The following is a 20,464-nucleotide window of genomic DNA, read 5'->3' on the forward strand; positions in this document are numbered from 1 at the left end:
ACAAGTATTTGTGCATATATGTATAAAAGTAAAAATAATCAACCTTCTCTCTAATAACTTTGTGCATGGGGGTGTCACTGTGTATACGCTGGACAAAATAATCCTCCTGGGCCACAGCATGAAGTCACACCACTGCATTCCTGAGACCAGTAGATGTCCCTGCACCTGCCAATAGTATGCGTGGCTTTTTTTTAGAGTGAGCAACCCGTGGTCCATTTGCAGATATTTGCAGTCAACAATGTTTTTGACATTAGGGCATTTCATTTCAACAAGCCCAAATTGAGGATATTCAGTGGGATCAAACACTACACCATCAGGGGACGCACCAAGCCAGGGAGCTTCAGGATGGATGATTAGACCACAGGGTGAGTAGTTAACATTTGTCAACTTGCTGTATTCCACTGTCACCTCTGACTCCATTTCAGCACCTCTTCTCATTTCTGCTGTCTGCCGCCGGCTTCCCCTGATGATGCGCTCTGTGAGGGACTCAGCAGAGCTCAGGCCTCTGACATGGCACACCTCCCCAAACCTGGAGGCTGTTACTCTTGGTTTCCGAAGCTGATGCCAGTCAGGGCAAGAGCTTTGGTCACGTGTTGCCTCTTCAATTCTCTGAGCCATATCTAATGGTGTTTTTAAACTTTGAAGGTGTAAAAGCTCCTCCTCAGTGCAAACAAACATACATTTAGATGGGGAAAGACAATATCCTTCCAGAGGCAAAGGTGGACTGGGTGGAGCGTCATGTAGTTTAATGTACCGTGATGTTACGACAGGCTGCTGGAACGACAATATACTTCCTTCCTGAACCATTCCAAATGCACTTTCTACAAGTGGCTTTCCAGGTGACATGTTCATAGTTGTAACAAGTGGCTTGTCCTCAAGTGTGAACTCTGCATATGCCTCCACAACTCTGAACACGCACGGATCTGGAAAACTCCCACCATCCCTCTGTAGAGTCCACTTCTGTAAATAGATGTTTAGCATCAAAATGATCCTTGCTAATGTTTCACTGTTTTGTAATTCCCCTAAATAGCATTTCTATATTTTGGTAACACTTTTAAGTAAGGTTTCATTAGTTCATGTATTTACTAACATTACCTAACCGTGACTCTGGTTGATTTTAAATGCTTATGAATGCTTTAAAAGCATATTAGTCTTTGCAAAAAATGTCCAACATATTTCTATAAATGTTGTTAACATCCTTGTACACATTCAGTTTAACTTACCTTACTCCACCTTGTGCTGTACGGTTTGGTACAGGTTTTGTGATGACCATGGCATTGATGGGTCCTGGCTTCACTCCCTGACAGAAAAATTCATCTTAGAAGGAATAAAGCTGAAACTAACCATACTGTCCACTTTAACAATTCAGAGCAGTGCTGTTCTCTCTCCCTTAAAGGGCAAGTACAACACTATAATGTGTTTTATATATATTATATACACACACTATATATATATATATGGCCAAAGGAAATGTAATGTTGACTTACCATTGTTCTTGGTTTATGCCAGGACTGCTCAGTGTCAGTGCAGCTAAGCACAGCGGGTACAACAGACATATTGAGCTGGGAATAATGAGCTGTCTGATAAAGTCAGGCAACAGTACGGTTGCTCAAAGCAGTGCCTGCCACACATGTGCACTTGCTTTGTGTTAGCACCACAGGTGACGCATCCCTAAGTCCAACCTAAAAAATACAAATACAATCATTAACCAACACAGATTAGACTTCCTGACAAAAGAGTCAAAGTTAGCACCATGTTAATGTTAGTAGAACAATAAACAAGATGGCTTTGCAGGTGCAGATCACACTGTAACACTCGGGTTTATGGAATAAAATAACGTTTAAACTCATCCAGATGGACTATATTCAGATTCCTCTGCAAAACCTCCTTGCTATATTTAATAGTTTAACAACAGGGAACACGTTTGAACGCATATGAACACATTATGAACAGATCTGAACAGCTGAACTTGGTTAACCCTAAGTCTCTAGCATACTATTAAACTGTGTGGGGCCTCGTTCTTCTTCATTGACCTGTAACACAAGGCTCTAACGCTGACTTCCCCTGACAGCCTGTCTTTATTTGATACTGGATAACAAAAACACAACGCTAGCTGAAAAATTAGCGCATTTCTGTTTGTTAACAGTTAGCTAACAGTAATAGCATTGGCAGTTGTGTAATATAAGATATATTCTTACCTTCGTAGCTGTGTATATATGAGGCTGCATACAATTTCAAACCTTTCTCCAGCTTACTTGACGGGGCTGTGGTTGATTTCTTGCAAATACGACGCACATCATTAACACTGATCTTCGGGAGATCCTGGAGACAGCGAGTGTAGAACGTCGCCAGAGCTAAACCAGAAATGACTGAGCCGTCATGAGAAGAATGCGGAAGTTGTTATGCAAGTAGCGTATTGGGTTACATTCAAAAGCAGACTTTATCGATACGCGCATCGCCAGGAGTTTATGACGATGTATCGTTGTATCGCTATTCTGAGCACAGCCCTAGTGTGTGTGTGTGTGTGTGTGTGTGTGTGTGTGTGTGTGTGTGTCCTCATCCAAGCTCAAACCCTGAGTCTTCCACTGATGAATTCCAGTGTGTGGCACACTCAGACACACACCAGTGTTGGGGGACACCGCGGTTAGAAAAGAGCGTCCGTACTGAATACAGGACATTTACACCACAGCTGAAGATGTTTATTAAAACACTGACAATCGTGTTCCATTGAACATCACAGTACTTCTAACCATTGTCAATATGAAAACACAGGTCGATTCAGACTCACCTCACAAGCAGAGACGTTTGGAGCGGCTCTGGAGGATTGACACGCTGATCTCCATTCGGTCTCTGCTAAAGGGAACACAGGGAGATTCAGTGCTTGGCTTTCCTCAAGTCATAAAACCACATATAGGCATAACATACTCAACTCACATCCCTGACTGACAAAATGATACTCAAAATATCCATCAAGACACAAAATCATCATCTAAAATCATCCTGGTGCGGGACACCAACTTCTCCAATCCTCTCTTTCTCAGAAGAGCTGCCACATTGACCTCTGACACAGAGCACCTAAAAAAAGAAGAGCGATATGCAAAGATGAACAGACATCAACTGCTACAGTGTCCATTGACCTCAGAGACACCCTCACTCAAACCTTTAAGTTTATGACACTCAGAATGATGTAGACAGGGGAACACAATGTTAAATGATGACTATCCGTACCGACAAAGATTTTCACACTGCACCTGCAGTAGAATTCCAACTAGAATGTACAATTCCTGAAGAAATGCTGAGTGGTGCTTGCCATGGCAAAACTCGGGGCCCGGTTGCTATGTTGTGTTAACTGGTTTTTCACCCCAAACAAAAGAGCCCCCCCTCATGTCTGTACGATGTTCTGCTGCTGAGAAATGGCTTATTCATGTGTTTGTGTGGTTGCTAGGATACTCTAAAGGATTGGTAGGTGGATGCTTAAGTATTCTCAGTCGTTGCTAGGCAGTTGCTAAGGTATTCTGGGTTGTTGCTAGGCAGTTGCTAAGGTATTCTGGGTGGTTGCTAGAGTATTTTGGGTGGTTCCTAGGCGTTTGCTAGGGTATTCTGCGTGGTTGCAAGGTGGTTGTTAAGATATTCTGGATGGTTGATAGGGTGTTGCTAGGCAGTTGCTAAGGTATTCTGGGTGGTTGCTAGGCGGTTGCTAGAGTATTTTGGGCGGTTGCTAGGTGCTTGCTAGAGCGTTTTAAGTGGTTGCTAGGGGTTTGCTCAGTGGTTGCTAGGGTATCTTGGGTGTTTGCTAGCGTGTTGCTAGGTGGTTGCTAGGGTATCCTGGGTGGTTGCTAGGACATTGCTAGATGGTTGCTAAGGTATTCTTGATGGTTGCTAGGGTGTTTCTAGGCAGTTGCTAAGGTATTCTGGGTGGTTGCCAGGCAGTTGCTAGAGTATTTTGCTAGGGTTTCCTGGGTGGTTTCTAGGCGGTTGCTAGGGTTTTCCAGGTGGTTGCTAGGTGGTTGCTAAGGTATTCTGGATGGTTGCCAGTGTGTTTCTAGCCAGTTGCTAAGGTATTCTGGGTGGTTGCTAGGCGGTTGCTAGAGTATTTGGGGCGGTTGCTAGGGTATCCTGGGTGGTTGCTAGGCGTTTGCTAGAGTATTTTGGGTGGTTGCTAGAGTGTTTTAAGTGGTTGCTAGCGGGTTGCTAGGTGGTTACTAGGGTATCCTGGGTGGTTGCTAGGGTGTTGTAAGGTGGTTGCTAGGGTATCCTGGGTGGTTGTTAGGGCGTTGCTGGGCAGTTGCTAGGGTGTTCTAGGTGGTTGCTAAGGTATTCTGGGTAGTTGCTAGGGTGTTGCTAGGAGGTTGCTACGGTATTATGGGTGGTTGCTAGGTGGTTGCTAAGGTATTCTGGGTGGTTGCTAGAGTGTTTTAATTGGTTTTTAGGGTGTTGCTAGGTGTTTGCTAGGGTATCCTGGGTGGTTGCTAGGGTGTTGCTAGGGTATTCTGGGTGGTTGCTAGTATGTTGTTAGGTGGTTGCTAGGGTATCCTAGGTGATTGCTAGGGTATTCTGGGTGGTTGCTAGGGTGTTGCTAGGAGGTTGCTAGGGTATCCTGGGTGGTTGCTAGGGCGTTGCTAGGCAGTTGCTAGGGTGTTCTACTTACTTAAAATGTTGGGTTAAAAATAACCCAACACGTAACCCAACTGTGGGTTGGTATAGCACCTTCCCAACGTTGGGTTATTTTAACCCAATGGATTGGGTTAAAAAGCAGTTGGGTTAAAAGTAACCCAACAGTTAAATTAATAATTAAAATACACTTTGTTTTCGAATACATACTGGAGAATAAAGTACTAAATAGTGAGTTAAGAGAGTCAAGTATTTTTTAGTGCACACAATGTGCATAAATACAATAAAATACATAAGTGTAAAAATACAAATATTAAATTGAACATACACAGAACACAGTACATAAATTCAAACCTTACAAATAAGAGCACAGAGTACACAAATTACAATACACCAATTCAAAAACACAAATTCAGAATCATAAATGTGCATACAATACACCAATTCAAAAACACAGGTGTGCACATGCAATACACAACTGTAATCGATTCAGAAATAAATATCCTTATTAAAAAGGCTCCATTGAACGCAATGTGTTATAAACACCTTAATGTCTGTCGGCTACTGGACCTACTGATGATCGGGAAGGCTGAACACAAAGTTTTTAAGGAGGTGCAGGCAATGTATTGAAGGAACTCCTCCAGGAACATTATAGACGGCATGCTGCAAAAACTCCCAAATGGGAGCAGAGGGCTTTGGGTAGTTCATGTCATAGATGTAAAACATTTTGAAGCATACGTCTAGTGCTTTGCAAAGGTTTCTGATACTATTCAATGTAAATTTGATACTTTCCAAGCTTCATCTGTTATTTTTTCAGGAGATTTTAATGAATGCTTGGATAATTTGAATGATAGATATCCTCCTCGTTCTTCTCAACGTGACGCACAATCTAATCTGACATCTCTGTGTGCCAGTTTATCGCTTAGCGATACTTGGCGATTCTACAACCCCGGGAGTTTAGAATACACATGGTCTAACAAGAACAAATCTTCACAATCTAGAATTGACTTGTTTCTAATTTCTTCTTCTGCTTTACAATATGTTGAGGAAATTGTTCATTCTTATGCACCTTTATCTGACCATAAGCTTATTTCTTTAACGCTTACAGGCACACAAGGGAACGCTAGTCTCAGAGGGGACTGGAAATGTAATAATAATCTTCTTAATGATGAGTATTTTAATAACTGTGTTAAAAATATTGCCATTGATATTTTGGAAGGTTTAAATGAAGGATTTAAAAATAAGTGGGAATTTTTCAAATATAACATTAGAAAGATCGCTGTTAAACGTAGCAAAGAAATAAAAATAAATAGCAGACAACAAGAGTTAGAATTACTGGATAAATTGGGGAAATTAGAACAGAAGCAAATCCTCTCAAAGGAGGAAGAAGCTGAATTGGTTATAATTCAATCCCATCTTGACCAAATCTATTTAGACTTAGCTAAAGCGGCTTTTATCCGCTCCAGGGCAAAATGGCTTGAAGAGGGTGAAAAAAATACAAGTTATTTTTGCTCTCGAGAAAAGAAATTTGAAAAGAAATGCTTTAACAGCATTAAATATCAATGATAATCTTTGTTCAGATCCCAAAACAATCTCTGACTTTGTTTTTTCATTTTATAAAGAACTATATCATTCTAAATTTGATCTATATAATTGTGAAGAGTTCATTCAAACAGTTATTCAAAATATCCCTACTATTGATAAAGAATTTCAAGAGTTCTGTGATTCCGATATAACAACTTGCGAGATTAAAGAGGCCCTTCTTGGAATGAAAAAAGGAAAAGCACCAGGTATAGATGGGTTGACAGTAGAATTTGATTTACATTTCTGGGAACTGATTGAAGCTCCTCTTTATAATGTGTATAATGAATGTATTAGTAGTGGTCAAATGTCTACTACTATGAAACAAGGTATCATCTGGTTAATCGCTAAACCTGATAAAGACCCACATTTCATAGAAAATTGGAGACCGATCTCTCTTCTAACTATTGATTATAAATTCATTACTTTAGTATTTGCTAATAGTGTCACGAATCAGGACGAGATTCAGTTGCAGACACAAAACTTAATTTATTAACAACAGTACTTGCACACAACTGGGCAGATCAGTAGAACAAAAGTTATCAAGGAGAACAGCAGGGGGCGCTGGCAGCTCGGTCCCGTGCGGTCTTCAGGAAGGGCGAAGAAGCAACCCGCGGCGTAGATCGGAGCGCCCGGGAGGGCGGGGCGAAGCGTCCGGCAGCGAGAGAGACAGCTGGTGGGCGAGGAGCGCGGGCCTGACGCGAGGCGGCCCAGAGCCGAGGGCGGCAGACAAAGCGGGCAGGAACAGCGCGCGAGCAGTCTGGGGCGGCAGGAGAGGAGAGAGAAAACTAAAAGCAACTCAAACAGGCACTGGAGCCTCAAAACGGGACACAACATGAGCAGTTCCAAGACAGGACAGGAGAAAGGCTGGCCGAATCGCAAGGTAAACAAACACAGACAATCTGGCACAAGACAGCAGACACGAGAGGATTAAATAGGGGAAGTCAGATTGATCACAGGTGAGAGCGGTGCGTGATAGTGCTGATGGAATAACAAGGGGGTGGGGAAAACACCACACTGACGGCAGCGCACATGGTGAACTGTCAACACAAAACAACGAGACATGACAACATGAGACAGATCAGGTCGCAGACATGACAAATAGATTACGGAAAGGTTTAAATCAAATTATTAGTGAATATCAATCAGGCTTTCTAAAAGGTCGACATATAACTAATAATATTAGACTTGTGCTTGACCTGCTAGATTATGCTGAGAATGTTGATGAAGGTGCAGTCATTTTCTTTCTGGACTTTTATAAAGCGTTCCATACAACTGAACACACATTTTTGTTTAAAACTATGACGCTTTTTGGTTTTGGAAATAATGTTTTAATGTAGTTAAAATGTTTTACAATGATACGAATAGCTCTGTAATACTTAATACTTCCACCTCTAAAAGATTCAACATTAATCGAGGAGTTCGTCAAGGTTGCCCTATTTCCCCCTTTTTATTTTTATTGGTTGTCGAATTATTATCCATTGGTATCGTTAATAATGAACTAATTCAAGGTCTCAACATTTTTGGTAAAGAAATGAAGATATCCCAACTGGCTGATGACTCAACCTTATTTTTAAAAAATGTCTCTTTTGTTCCTAATGCTGTCTCCTTCATCAATAATTTCTCTAAGGCTTCTGGTTTAACTTTAAATTGATCCAAATGTGAAATCCTTCCTTTACACAGCTTAAATGATAAATGTATTAATGAAATTCCAGTGAAACCCTCGGTTAAATACCTAGGAATTCATGTAAGAAAGGATGTTATAGAAAGACAAAGCTTAAACTTCTCCTCTAGATTAAAAAAGACCAAAGCGTTGTTAAACTGTTGGTTACAACGTGATCTCTCTGTTTATGGTCGTGTCCTGTTATCTAAAGCAGAAGGATTATCTCCATTTGTCTATCCCTCTCTATCTTTATATGTTAAAGATTCTTATTGTAAAGATATCAATCATTTGTTTTACTCTTTTATTTGGAAAAACAAATCCCAAAAACTTAAGAAAAGGGTTCTTACTAATAAAAAAGCTGAAGGGGGGCTGGAGATACTTTACTTTGAAGATGTTAATAGAACTTTTAAAGTCAATTGGCTTAAAAGATGCTTGATTCATTAACTCCCTTTGGAACCTCATTCCACAGAGTATCTTTAACCAAATTGGTGGTCTAGAATTTGTGCTAACTTGTGACTATAATATCTCTAAACTCCCTTTCAAATTGTCCAAATATCACCAGCAAGTACTTTTAGCCTGGAAAATTTGCTACTCACACACTTTTTCCCCTCACACTTCCTTTATTTGGAATAATGCCAATATACTAGTTGCCAATAAATCCTTATTTTTAAGGAATTAGTTTAACAGGGATGTTAATCTTCTTATAATTATGTTTGATCGTTGTGGAAATATTTTTAACTTATGAACAATTCACTCAAACCCATAGTTTCCCTGTGCATTTTAAGGAATTTAATTTGGTTGTCTGTGCTATTCCCCCTACTCTGGTTCAGCGTGTTACAAGTCATATTCAATATAATTCAACAATAATGACAAACCCAACATTAATATTAAACAGAGTTGAATTGGTTGATAAAAAATGCAACAACAAACATATTGGCACTATTTTTCAAAAACAAAATAAAATAGTACCTAGAGGAAATTTTTTTGGAACTCCATTATTGATAATATTAATTGGAAGACAGCTTGGTTAATACCCTTTAAATATTGTATTAATAATAAAACTAAAGAAATACATTTTTAAATTTTGCATCCCATCTACCCTGATAAATCTTTAATTTCAAGATATGTTGATATTGATGATTTATGCTCTTTTTGTAAAAGTGAGAGAGAGCTGTTGACACACTTGTTTTTCGATTGTAAAATTATCCAAAGTTTCTGGAGGAAATTGGCAGATTCTATCTTTAATTTAGTGAAGATTAACTATTATTTTACATTGAAGGATATTATTGTATATTATGAAAACAATGTTAACAAAGATCTTGAATACATTGTTAATTTATTTATACTGCTGGCAAAGTTACATATTCATAAACAAAAATATTTAAATTCATCCCCAAACTTTAAGGTGTTTATAGTGGAATTAGACTCATTTATATCATCTTTGAAATTGTTAAAAAATAATAAGTCATTAACATGTTTAAAATATTATGAGAAAATTATTGGATCCCCTGCTACAAATTAATGCTTCACACTTTTGTGATATACTGTATGTCTATGCTATGTTTGTTATGTGTTCCTTACTCAAATTAAAAATAAATAAAAAACATCTAGTGCTTGAAGGAAGGTCTCTTTTTCAACTGCCTCCCCGTTGAAAATGAGGAAAACTTGCGCGGAGTTCTCTTTGTCCCCGAGCACCAAGATGTGTGGATCCTGGCGGCTCTCACTATTCAAGTATTGCACCAGATTAGTTCCAACCTTAAAAGAATAAATCAACTTTAGTTGGCGTACATTGTAACAAACTTTCCAAATTAATATTATGCCTATTATTAGACTATTAACAGCGATAGATTTACTAGCAGATCTTCATCTGCAAATAAAAATAACATTTAAATTGTCCAAGCTAAAAAAAATTGTCATACATTTTTATTTGAATAACTTATAAAACGTTAAATATACATTGAAATGATATGTTAAAACTAGTGTAGAAATAGAAAATGTCAGTTATATTATTACATTTGTATTGCCATTTTGCTCCAGATATTGCACAGTTGGTTTAGAAAATGTCAATTTAAATGCAGAATTTAGTTGTCAAACTGAAGATAGGTACCCATAACCTTCCAGAGGAGAATGTGATGTCATGGGAAAAGCAAATAAAAACGCATCAATAAACACATCTCAAAGTGAAGTCAAAGATTTCATAATGTTTCATCTGTAAAGTCATGTTTTTTTGTGTTTTTTAATGTGACCAATAGTGTTGATGTTTGTGTATATGCGATGTTGTTAGCCAATTATAACAGTGGGTGTTTACCTTTAAAAGAGCCAACATTATAAATTAACCTAAAAAAGAAAGAATTAAAACCAAAAGCTGATGTTGCAGTGTTGCTTTTACTTCCAGGTTTAATGTCAGTGAAGCTGCGCTTCATTTCAGCAGAAGTTGGACGGACCATTTTCCCATCTGTGCAGTACGGTGATGAAGGCAAGACAGCCGGAAGGGTTTTAATGGCAACTTCAGCACACACATCTTCAACCACAAGTGGACAGACAATGCAAGTCAGAAAAAAAGATAAGCCTACAGTTTTCACACACACACACACACAAAGTGGATAAAATCAAGTATCAGTCTATTTTTGTGATATGGAAGTATAATCTGGTCAACAGACCTGAAACTACCTGTGCAGTTACTGAAAATTCAGAACATCAATAACCAATACACATAAACATATGTGTTATGTCTGTGACATATTGTATGTTGTGTATGTTCCTGTGTCTCCTCTCTCACAGGATTGGCTCAAGGTTTAATGAGAGACCGTCAGTGGTTGGACCAGAGATGAGGCCTGGACTATAAAATTCCTCCAAGTCTCCCCGGAGGGTAGTGATGGCCAAATGAGGCTTCCTGAACCACTGAGGCTTTCCAGCCCATTGGTTCACCAAAAGGTTCATTTACCTGAAGCCTCATGAAACAGTGTGCTCCCTAGTGACACCTGCTGTCCAAAGCAATGCATCGCACACAACTCTATTCATCCTGAGCAACCAAACTGTCATAGTGTGGGCACACCCTTTTTCTATTGCCTGTGTATTAATAAAGTATTTTACTCTGCTTGTATTAACCTATGTACACACAACTCACACAAACACACAACTTTGTGTTCAACTATTCAGTAGTTCTTTGGGTTAGTGATGACAGTGAATGCCCAGAATGATTGTTAATAAATTATTGTGAGTGCAGTGCTTATGGGACTGGAATTGTGGAACAGCAAACTGCAACAGGGATGGGAAAAGCTTTCCCTAATACAGTCTAGTCTTATAATAATATTATTAATAATAATAGCAATAATATATATATATATATATATATATATATATATATATATATATATATATAATAACACTAGGCCTACTACTAATATATATATACTATTACTAATATACTAATATAGAATCACCCCTATATATATATATATATATATATATATATATATATATATATATATATATATATATATATATATATATATATATATATATATATATAGGGGTGATTCTTCAATTGGGGGAACTTTTATGTCCCCGGGTTATACATTCATGTTAAAAATATATATAATATATATTATAATTATAATTACGTAGTATACACACTACTACATATACAACTAGATATAGGCTAATTTACTCTATTAATCTACTGAACTATGTATAATTTACTCTAATAATCTACTAAACTCAGTATAATGTAATATAATATATAATACAAGCTATGATATATAATGATATCGCTACTATACAACCAACACCTCAACACCAATGCAAATGCCTACTGCAAACCCCACAAGAGCCGCGAGGTTTCGAACCACTTTTATCCGAAAGCGATACTCCGAATGAAGCAATGACGTATTCAACAGAAAACGAGGCCTCGTTTGTCATCGTCACGTGATTTTCACGGAAACGATACAAGCCTCGAATCGGGGCTTCATCTGGAACGCCCCTTTTTGCTCGACACAAGCTCCGGAGCCTCGCTTCAGATGTCCCATCACTACCGGAGGGCGCTCTCACTTTTGGCTCTCGCCTTTTACCTGACCGCACACTCTTTGTTATGTGTCTTTATCTCATTTATGTGAATCTCTCCTTGATTATCATTGCTGATGTGTTCGCTCTGATGTTCAGCTTTAGTGAAAATGCTGTTAAATCAAGTTATATTCTAACAGGGTGCTGTTAAATATCGTGAGAGCTTTATGTCTTGAATTTCTATGTCCTATGTATCTGTTTGTTGAACACCTGTGAAGCTGTAGGGGGGTGAGTGCCTTATTTATTTTGTAGGCCACTTGGCCACCACCTTTTTCTCCGGTTTGTTTGGATAGATAGGGAGGTAGGTTATGTTGCTGTATTTTGTTTTCTTTATTTTTGATGCACAGTGGAGTTAGGCATTAATGGGAAGTTAGTGTTGTTTTGTTTATTGTTTTGGCATTTGCTCACCCCTGGGGCCTGTACCATGAAGCTGGTTTAGCTGGCTAGCCTGATTTGTTTAAGCTTAGTTTGTGCCAATCCTGGGTTTTAGGTACCATTAAAGTGGTTTGGCTTTTAGCTGTGTTCATCGCCATAGTAACTTATGCTCCACGGCTAACCTGCTCCAGGGCAGGTTATGTTCTGGATTAAAGATCTCAAACTGAAATTGGGCCAATCAGCTGTGAGTAAAGTGACACACCTCTGATGCAGTAAAGCCACTCCCCCTGTTTCTGCTCCAAATTAAAGGTCATTACATAGCAAATGGTTTTTAAAGACTAAAGCGTCTTGCTTTTAACAATGCTTATTTATAATAATATTAATTTTGAATGATTTAGTTATAATTTATGTAATTATTATACCTTAAATCAATTACACATTTATCATTTTAGTTAATCAATCATTAATATGCACTTTGTTAAAATTAATACATAAGTCATATAAATAACATCACCTGCATAAAGTCATATGGACAAAGTTTTAAAATCAATAAATAAAAATAGCCTATAAAAAAAAAGATGCTCACTGAGCTTAAATGTTTAATTTTCTCTATATCAACTAAACTAACTTCATAACTTTTACTTGCATTGACGTATACAATTTTTTCTTAAAGTTGTCCTCTTTCATAGACAGCTTTTCTTCTTGCTGTGTATTTTTTTTTTTTTTTATTCTTAATATTTTTCAATCATGCAATATTCTGCAGAAGAGAGAAATTAATCTCACTGATTGTCTCGCGAGAAGTGAATCTCAGTTCCACAGCGTGTGATTGGCTGTTCACTGCTGATGTCACAGCTAAACTCCTGAAGTCAGGATCAAAGCCTGAGTTGACAAAGAAAGCTGATGATCAGCATCATGGGACCAACAAATCCTTAATACAATGGTTTGGTTTTGTCAACTCGAAACTAATCCTTTAACCCTGAGTTTGTTAAACTGCCATCATGGTACAGGCCCCTGATCATTTGCTTCTGTTATTTTGTTTATTTACTTTATGTTCTGTTGGTGTTTTTAAATGGCTGCCTCACAAAAGACTTGATACAAAAAAACCTAAAGAAAATGAGTGAATAAAATGAGTACTTGAACAGCCATTGTGTGTTGTGTCATTTATGTTGCGGTCCTGCCCTAGACCTGGGCCGTAACATGTGGTATATTACATGTCATTTTAATAGGATGCCCTACCATTTGGCAGTGTTTCCAGACATTCTAGAAGGACATCAGCAACCTTGGCTTCTCTTTTAGCAAAAAGTAAAATCCGGTCAGTGAACACAGGAGCCCAAAACTCATGAAGGCGCTCTGCACTGTCAGGAAATAAAACTCCAACGTCCTGGGATATCTAAACAAAAACATTAAATGTATATATTGTTTCAAGATTGCAAATAACAATAGAATGAATAGGCATTTTACTTTTAAAAATGTATGTTGTTCCCTTGCGATATTGCTGTGAACCAAACAACATGCAGTTTACACGGCGTGATTGAACAAAGGCTTCAGAGTCTGAGAAAAAGGAATCTTCCCCGTAACATCTTGTCTTATTACGCTTAAGATGAACAATGCAGTTCTGTATCGATGTGAACCAAAGTTACATTAGTAACTGAGTACGGTTCTACTATACGCCAAGACAACCTTCAGTAAATTCCCTATAATGCACATCATTATACTCACCATGCCAGGAAAGTCATGAAGTCTGGGATATTCTCTGTTTATTTCCTCAACAGTTTTTGTTCCAGAGGCTCGAATCCATGCAGCTCGATGAGGCGCTGTACGTTTGATGAACTCCTCAACTTGGCTACGAGGGCTTCTGTTATTCTTTAGCCACTCAATCATTGTGTGAACTTCAGTCAAAGATGACTCAGACTCTTCTGCAGATAAAACAAAACATCGAGGGAAAAAATCTTAAAAACCTGTGTGACAAACTCTCTCAGCATTTCCCAAAGCTGGTTCTCGCAGACCCCTAGCATTGCACTTTTCTCTAGCATTTGATCTCTCTCTCTAATCAAAAACAACTGATTTAAATGATCAGCTTTTAAGTAGCGACTCCAATACTGAAAGCGGATGTCAGATGAGGAAGGCTTTAAATGTGCACTGGTGAAAATATTCCAGGACCAGAGTTAAGAAGCACCGCTGTAGTTTCATAGGCACACATCAATTAAAATGAATAGTTCAAAAAAATGTTTGAATGGCCATCGGGCAGTCCAGTTTGTTGAGCTCTGTACTGACTACGTGTAAAAATCTCTTTCACTTGACCCTTCAATAATGCAGTTCTGTAAAATCATGACCCATCCCTAGCTCTAACCTGGCAGTGGAAAACTTGGTCGGGATGTGGAATTCAGGAATATCTGCGTATGGCTGTGCCGTCTCTGACTGTGTGGGGCTCGAACACGTTTCCTCACATTGCGGAGTCTTTCTTCCAGGTAACCTGTTGCAGGATGACGATAACGGCCAGGTGTATACCACGACTCCTGCAGCAAAGAAATATAAAGAAATGAGTGGGGTCCGATACTCTTTATCAGCTCTTGATATCTTCATATCAGTATTAGCACAACTTACATATCCATGTCCCTCATTGTTCTTCAGGCAGGGAAACTGGGCAGTTAGTGCCAAAGCCATCTCCTTTATGATCTCAGCCGATGGGCTTTACGAATAAACAATTTAAATAATTCAAATAGACTAGTTTATTTATTAAAATGCTTTTGTCAAGTGATTTTACTTGTACTCACTTTTCCCCAAATCTTTCCATCAAATAAGAAACTAAGAACCGCACCATCTGACGTCGCTCCTTGAGGCTCAGGTGTTTGTCTCGGTCTAAAGATGATATTACTGAAGATCCTCCAGATTTTCGGAGTATTTCTCGTATATCCTGTGAAAAGCAGACTGCATGAACTAAAACAATCCATTCAATTCATTCTTAAAAAACATTAAAAACAAATAATTGGCTAAAATTGAAGTTAAATTGCATCAAAAGACATGCTATTCCAAAGGTTGTGTTGCTTGTTGTTCTCATCTGGCAGCTTTCCACTATTGTCTGAGTTGGGGTTGGTGGATTGTTCCTTATAGGTGACTGACTGTGACATGACTGCTGGTTAACAGGGCTATGGCCCAGAGACTGTTTTAAAAAACAAATAGAGGTAAATATCAGACTGGATCAGCAATCACCCACAATGAAAACTACCTGTACCTGTATTGAAGATTCTTTGGAGATTCTCTCAGCTATGCAGAATTGGTCTCTTTCTAAACCCTTTCTAATTCTCATGTGTATTTTTTCTACCCTACCCATTGTGTCTAAGGTGTGAGAACTATGTACTAAGGAGTATATTCACAAGCACATTCTGTGCTACTTCAATCTGTATGAAAGGAAACCTAAAGAGGAACTGAATATATAAGTCTTGTCAAAATAAATAAATAACAAATCCCATCATCTATAGTGCATGGAACACTTAAACACGGCGATACCGTAGTGGAATATAGTAATGGTCATTATCACAGTCAAATGACTCCACTGCATGTAATGGGTGAAAATCATACAGTTCACTGACACTGACTGCTTCCAAAACTTGGTCAGGAACAACAACATACGCAAAGTAGTGACGACTGAAACAAACTGTTGTCCATCTCTGAAATATTAGTTTCACTTTGTCATCAAGAGTGACAATTTTCTTGATACAACCAAACTGAGGATCTCCATCTGTAGTGCAGGACATGAAAACAGTCATCCCTGGCCTATATACTGTGCCATTAACCTTGATCCATAAGGGGATATAAACCTCACTGGAAAGGGGAAAATCTTCCAAGCTACCAGTAATATCCTGAACACCCTCGACTGACTGAAGGACAGACTTTTGACCTGAACCAATCTCAGTTTCGTTCTTGAACAACCTGCCTGTCAACAGCTGAAAACACAGCATCATTTGATGCCTGTATGCCATGGTCTTTGTAACATTCTTAAAATTACAAGTGACATGGCTTAGTCTTTTAAAAAAGCTATGCTTCGCCTCAAATCTCATGGTCCAGAAGTTGACAAGTGACCCTATCTTTCTAAAAGCAGATGGATAGTGAACCATGAAATGGTGTTTCGGTCTTAAATGCAAGTGGGGGAACAACTCTAGGAAGAGTGTATGATGGTCTTGAGTGAGACTTCGGAGGTAAATTGTGGCCTCAAAAGTCATGGATGGGGAAAATATCATTTCCATACAAGACACCAATAGAAGCAGCAGTTCCCAGTACTTGTTGCCATGTGGTATTAAGTCACCTATTAGAAGGGGAAGAAATCGCAACAGACACCACATTTGTGCTGCACTCTGGTGCATCATGGTCCTGCTGGGGTTTCTGAGTTCATGACTTGACAGGACTGATGGCTTATTGCCCGATCAACAAAACCATAATCAAAGCTTGTTAACCTGTAGTTAAGAGTATCCAGGCTAGCGTGGCCTTCAGCTATAAGTTCAGACAGCACTAGTTTCACCTCCAGAGGGCCAACACCCTCTAAAATATCATGCATGATATCAGGTGTAACATTTTATAACATTATAACGTTTTTTACTGTGTAGGTGGTTGCTAAGGTATTCTGGGTGGTTGCTAGGGTGTTGCTAGGCGGTTGCTAGGGCATTATGGGTGGTTGCTAGGATGTTGCTATGGTATTATCAGTGGTTGCTAGGTGGTTGCTAGAGTGTTTTAAGTGGTTGCTAGGGTGCTGCTAGATGGTTGCTAGTGTATCCTGGGTGGTTGCTAGGCCATTGCTAGGTTGTTGTTAGGGTGGTTGCTAGGCGCTTGCTAGGGTGTTCTAGGTGGTTGCTAGGCAGTTGCTAAGGTATTCTGTGTGGTTGCTAGGGTGTTTCTAGGCAGTTGCTAAGGCATTCTGGGTGGTTGCTAGGCAATTGCTAGAGTATTTTGGGCGTTTGCTAGAGTATTTTGGGTGGTTGGTAGTTTTTTAAGTGGTTGCTAGGGGGTTGCTCAGTGGTTGCTAGGGTATTCTGGGTGGTTGCTAACGTATTGCTAGGTGGTTGCTAGGGTATCCTGGGTGGTTGTTAGGGCATTGCTAGATTCAAAGGCATTCTGGGTGGTTTCTAGGCGGTTTGCTAGGGTTTTCTGGGTGGTTGCTAGGCGGTTGCTAGAGTATTCTGGGTGGTTGCTAGGCGGTTGCTAGAGTATTTTGGGTGGTTGCTAGAGTGTTTTAAGTGGTTGCTAGGTGGTGGCTAGGGTGTTGCTAGGCAGTTGCTAGGGTGTTCTAGGTGGTTGTTATGTATTTGCTAGAGTGTTTTAAGTGGTTGCTAGGGTGTTGCTAGGTGGTTGCTAGCGCATTGCTAGGTTGTTGCTAGGGTATCCTGGGTGGTTACTAGGGTGTTGTTAGGCGGTTGCTAAGGTATTCTGGATGGTTGCTAGGGTGTTGCTAGGTGGTTGCTAAGGTATTCTGGGTGGTTGCTAGGGTTTTCTGGTTGGTTGCTAGGTGGTTGCTAAGGTATTCTGGTTGGTTGCTATGTGGTTGCTATGGTATTCTGGGTGTTACAGTGGAATGGCAGCACCCCATAATGATACCCCAAAAGCTCCTTGTCAGTATGAATGATATAAACCAACCCCCATTCCTCTGTGACATTCAGATGTGAAGATATCCACTGTGGATTTGGGTTGCTAGGGTGCTTGATAATGGTTACCAGGGCATGTTCTGTTTACACATAAGCATCAGTATAAAAATCAACACACTGCTAAACTAAATTAACATACACTCGCTTTTATCAGTTTTATTACCAATATGCTGACTGGGTGAACTTGAACACTCGTCCCTTTGTTTGTGTCCATCTTCTCTTTTTTCAGAACTCTTCAGATCTTTTCTTCTTAGATGGCCGAACTGTGCAGCCTCATTTTGATGACAGTGTTGAACAGAACTATATCCGATCTCAGCAGGGCTGTTTCCTTTTAGACGTGTGTGCTCTCTTCTCCACTCTTCTCAGGTGCTGCTGAATAGATTTCAGCAGTGAAGAGAGAAAGCATCCGTGGTGATGGTTTAAATTCATGGCAGCATATGTTTCTTCTTTGCATGTAAGCTCGAATCCTCATTATATTTAGCAAAGAGTTCTGCTCTAGCCTGTTTCGTAGCTTGTTCTTTATCAGGGACATTTGGGGAAATGAACGCTCAGCTGCTGCATTGCTGAATGGTAAAGCAAGAAGACTCAATGCCAAAGATCTTCAACGTTTCTATCACCTGCAGTATCTGTGTATGCAGAAACTTCTAGCCAGAAGTCCTCTGCCCTGCCATCTTCTGCATTTTTCCATTCCATAGTGTGAATTACTCTCCACTGTTGCTCTGCTTTTCCTACATCTCCCTTGAAGAGGTGGAAAAAGGGAAGATCATCAATCCTTGGCTTACTTGATGACAGAGCATGACTCGGTGACAGGAATTTGAGAGCCTCTAACTGTTTAATGTTATCTGGAAGTGTCTTCCTAATTTCCTTTGATAACTCTAGCATGTAGTCCCTGCACCTGCGTCTCATGACCTGTTCAGCTCGGTCACTTATTCCAGCGGCTTCAAACAAAGCAAGACGGAAGTGCAGCCCAAAGTCTACAGCATCAAGCGGCAAAAGATTCTCATCAGAAAGGTTAAACTCCATGATGTCTCACCAGCTCTCGAACGTCTTCGGCAAACCTATGCGCTCAAGCAGCGAGTGGTGACATGGTAGAAGTTTTGCAGGATCGGGTTTGTCAAGTTGAAAGATTTTATTAAGCCTGTTTAACTCTGACACAATTGGTTGGAGGAGCTTTAGGTATATCAGGTTAATACTGTCACTGTACGTTTGGTACAGCAGTTCTGCAGCATAGCTCCTCTCATGGTCTTTTGTCAACTGAAAATGCAGCTTAAGCTCCACATACTGTGAACGGATCCGTTGATGCACTCACTGATAGCGAGCCACCTCGTGTCCGACAGCGGCAGAATCTTCAGCGGGCTTTCACCTACATTTATGGTTTTGTATAGTTCAGAATACTTTTGGAGACGCTGGGTGGCATCTGAAAACCAACTGTAGGTCTGAGAAACCATGTACTCGACATTGCTGGGGAGGACACTGACAGCTTTTGATGCACAGAGCTGAAGAGAATGGCACACACACTTTATGTAGACAATATGTGGATTGCGGTCACGGTATTTCTGTAGCACTGAGTTATGTTGCCCACACATTGTGTTACAGCCATCAGTTGCAAGACCAATGCAATTCAGTTTGGACAATTTGTTGCCATCCAGGAATTTGAACAGCGCATTTGCTATGGTCAGTGAATCACCAGCTACTATACTGATCATTCCTGCAAAAGTGCTAATGATTGGTGAGAGCTTCTTGCTGTAGTATCTCATGACAATGCACAGTTGTTTTTTGGTTGTGACATCAGTGCTCTCATCAACAATAAGAGAGTATGGTCCACTTCCTATATCCTCCAGAAGGTCTTCATGTACTCCTGGTCCAGTCACTGAATTATTAGTGCTGTGCATTTCGTTCCATGTAAACGAATCCCTTTCTTGGAAATTTCTTCCACAACACTTCCTAAATGATCAACAGTTGAAGTGCTTGAGTGACAAGCCACGTGGGCAGCCAGCTTCAACTCTGCCTCTTTCACAGCAACATTAGTTCTTAGAAATGAACTGCCCGTCTCAAATAATCTTCTGGCATTTGACAAAGGAGCTGCATTTCTTTAATGTTTTTCAGCTGCAGCATGAGTTAACAGATCACCGTGGTGAGCTTTGATTTCACATTTGCAATATTTGCTGAAGGCTTTTGTATCGTCATTTGAAACACTTCAAATAAATCCTTTAATCCTTTCTCCATTTCCCATTCTTTGCGATATTTCTTTCCATATTTTCCCCATTTACCTGACATTTTTTATTGGTGCACTGCTTCCTCATTCACGGACAACCGAACAGAAAATCCCACAACCGCATCTATTCATAACGTGACGTGATGATACTTCAAAGGCATAAGTGACGGCTTCTCACATCTCACGCGCAGCAGCGGTTGTTGCCAAGTAATCATTCCTGGGGCTGGGGATCAATACCCACTAATATTAACGGTTACATTTAAACGTTTTTTGTTTTTTTTTGCGGCTGCGGTACATTTTAAAACCGCAACCCGCGGCTCTGTA

The 20,464-nt window shown here is 39.6% G+C and overlaps 1 protein-coding gene across 1 annotated transcript; it reads right to left on the reverse strand.

The window, feature by feature from the left end:
* Positions 1-2,929: 2,929 nt before the first annotated feature.
* On the reverse strand, positions 2,930-18,948 carry LOC137049141 (uncharacterized). The gene is made up of 6 exons (XM_067427528.1): positions 18,543-18,948; positions 15,067-15,229; positions 14,897-14,981; positions 14,643-14,808; positions 14,012-14,208; positions 2,930-3,075 (listed from the first exon to the last, which is right to left on the reverse strand). Exons 1-6 carry the CDS (start codon positions 18,946-18,948, stop codon positions 2,986-2,988), a joined length of 1,107 nt encoding a protein of 368 aa, XP_067283629.1. The 3' UTR covers positions 2,930-2,985.
* Positions 18,949-20,464: the final 1,516 nt, after the last annotated feature.

This window comes from Pseudorasbora parva, chromosome 2, assembly GCF_024679245.1.
Source record: "Pseudorasbora parva isolate DD20220531a chromosome 2, ASM2467924v1, whole genome shotgun sequence".
Lineage (NCBI taxonomy): Eukaryota > Metazoa > Chordata > Actinopteri > Cypriniformes > Gobionidae > Pseudorasbora > Pseudorasbora parva.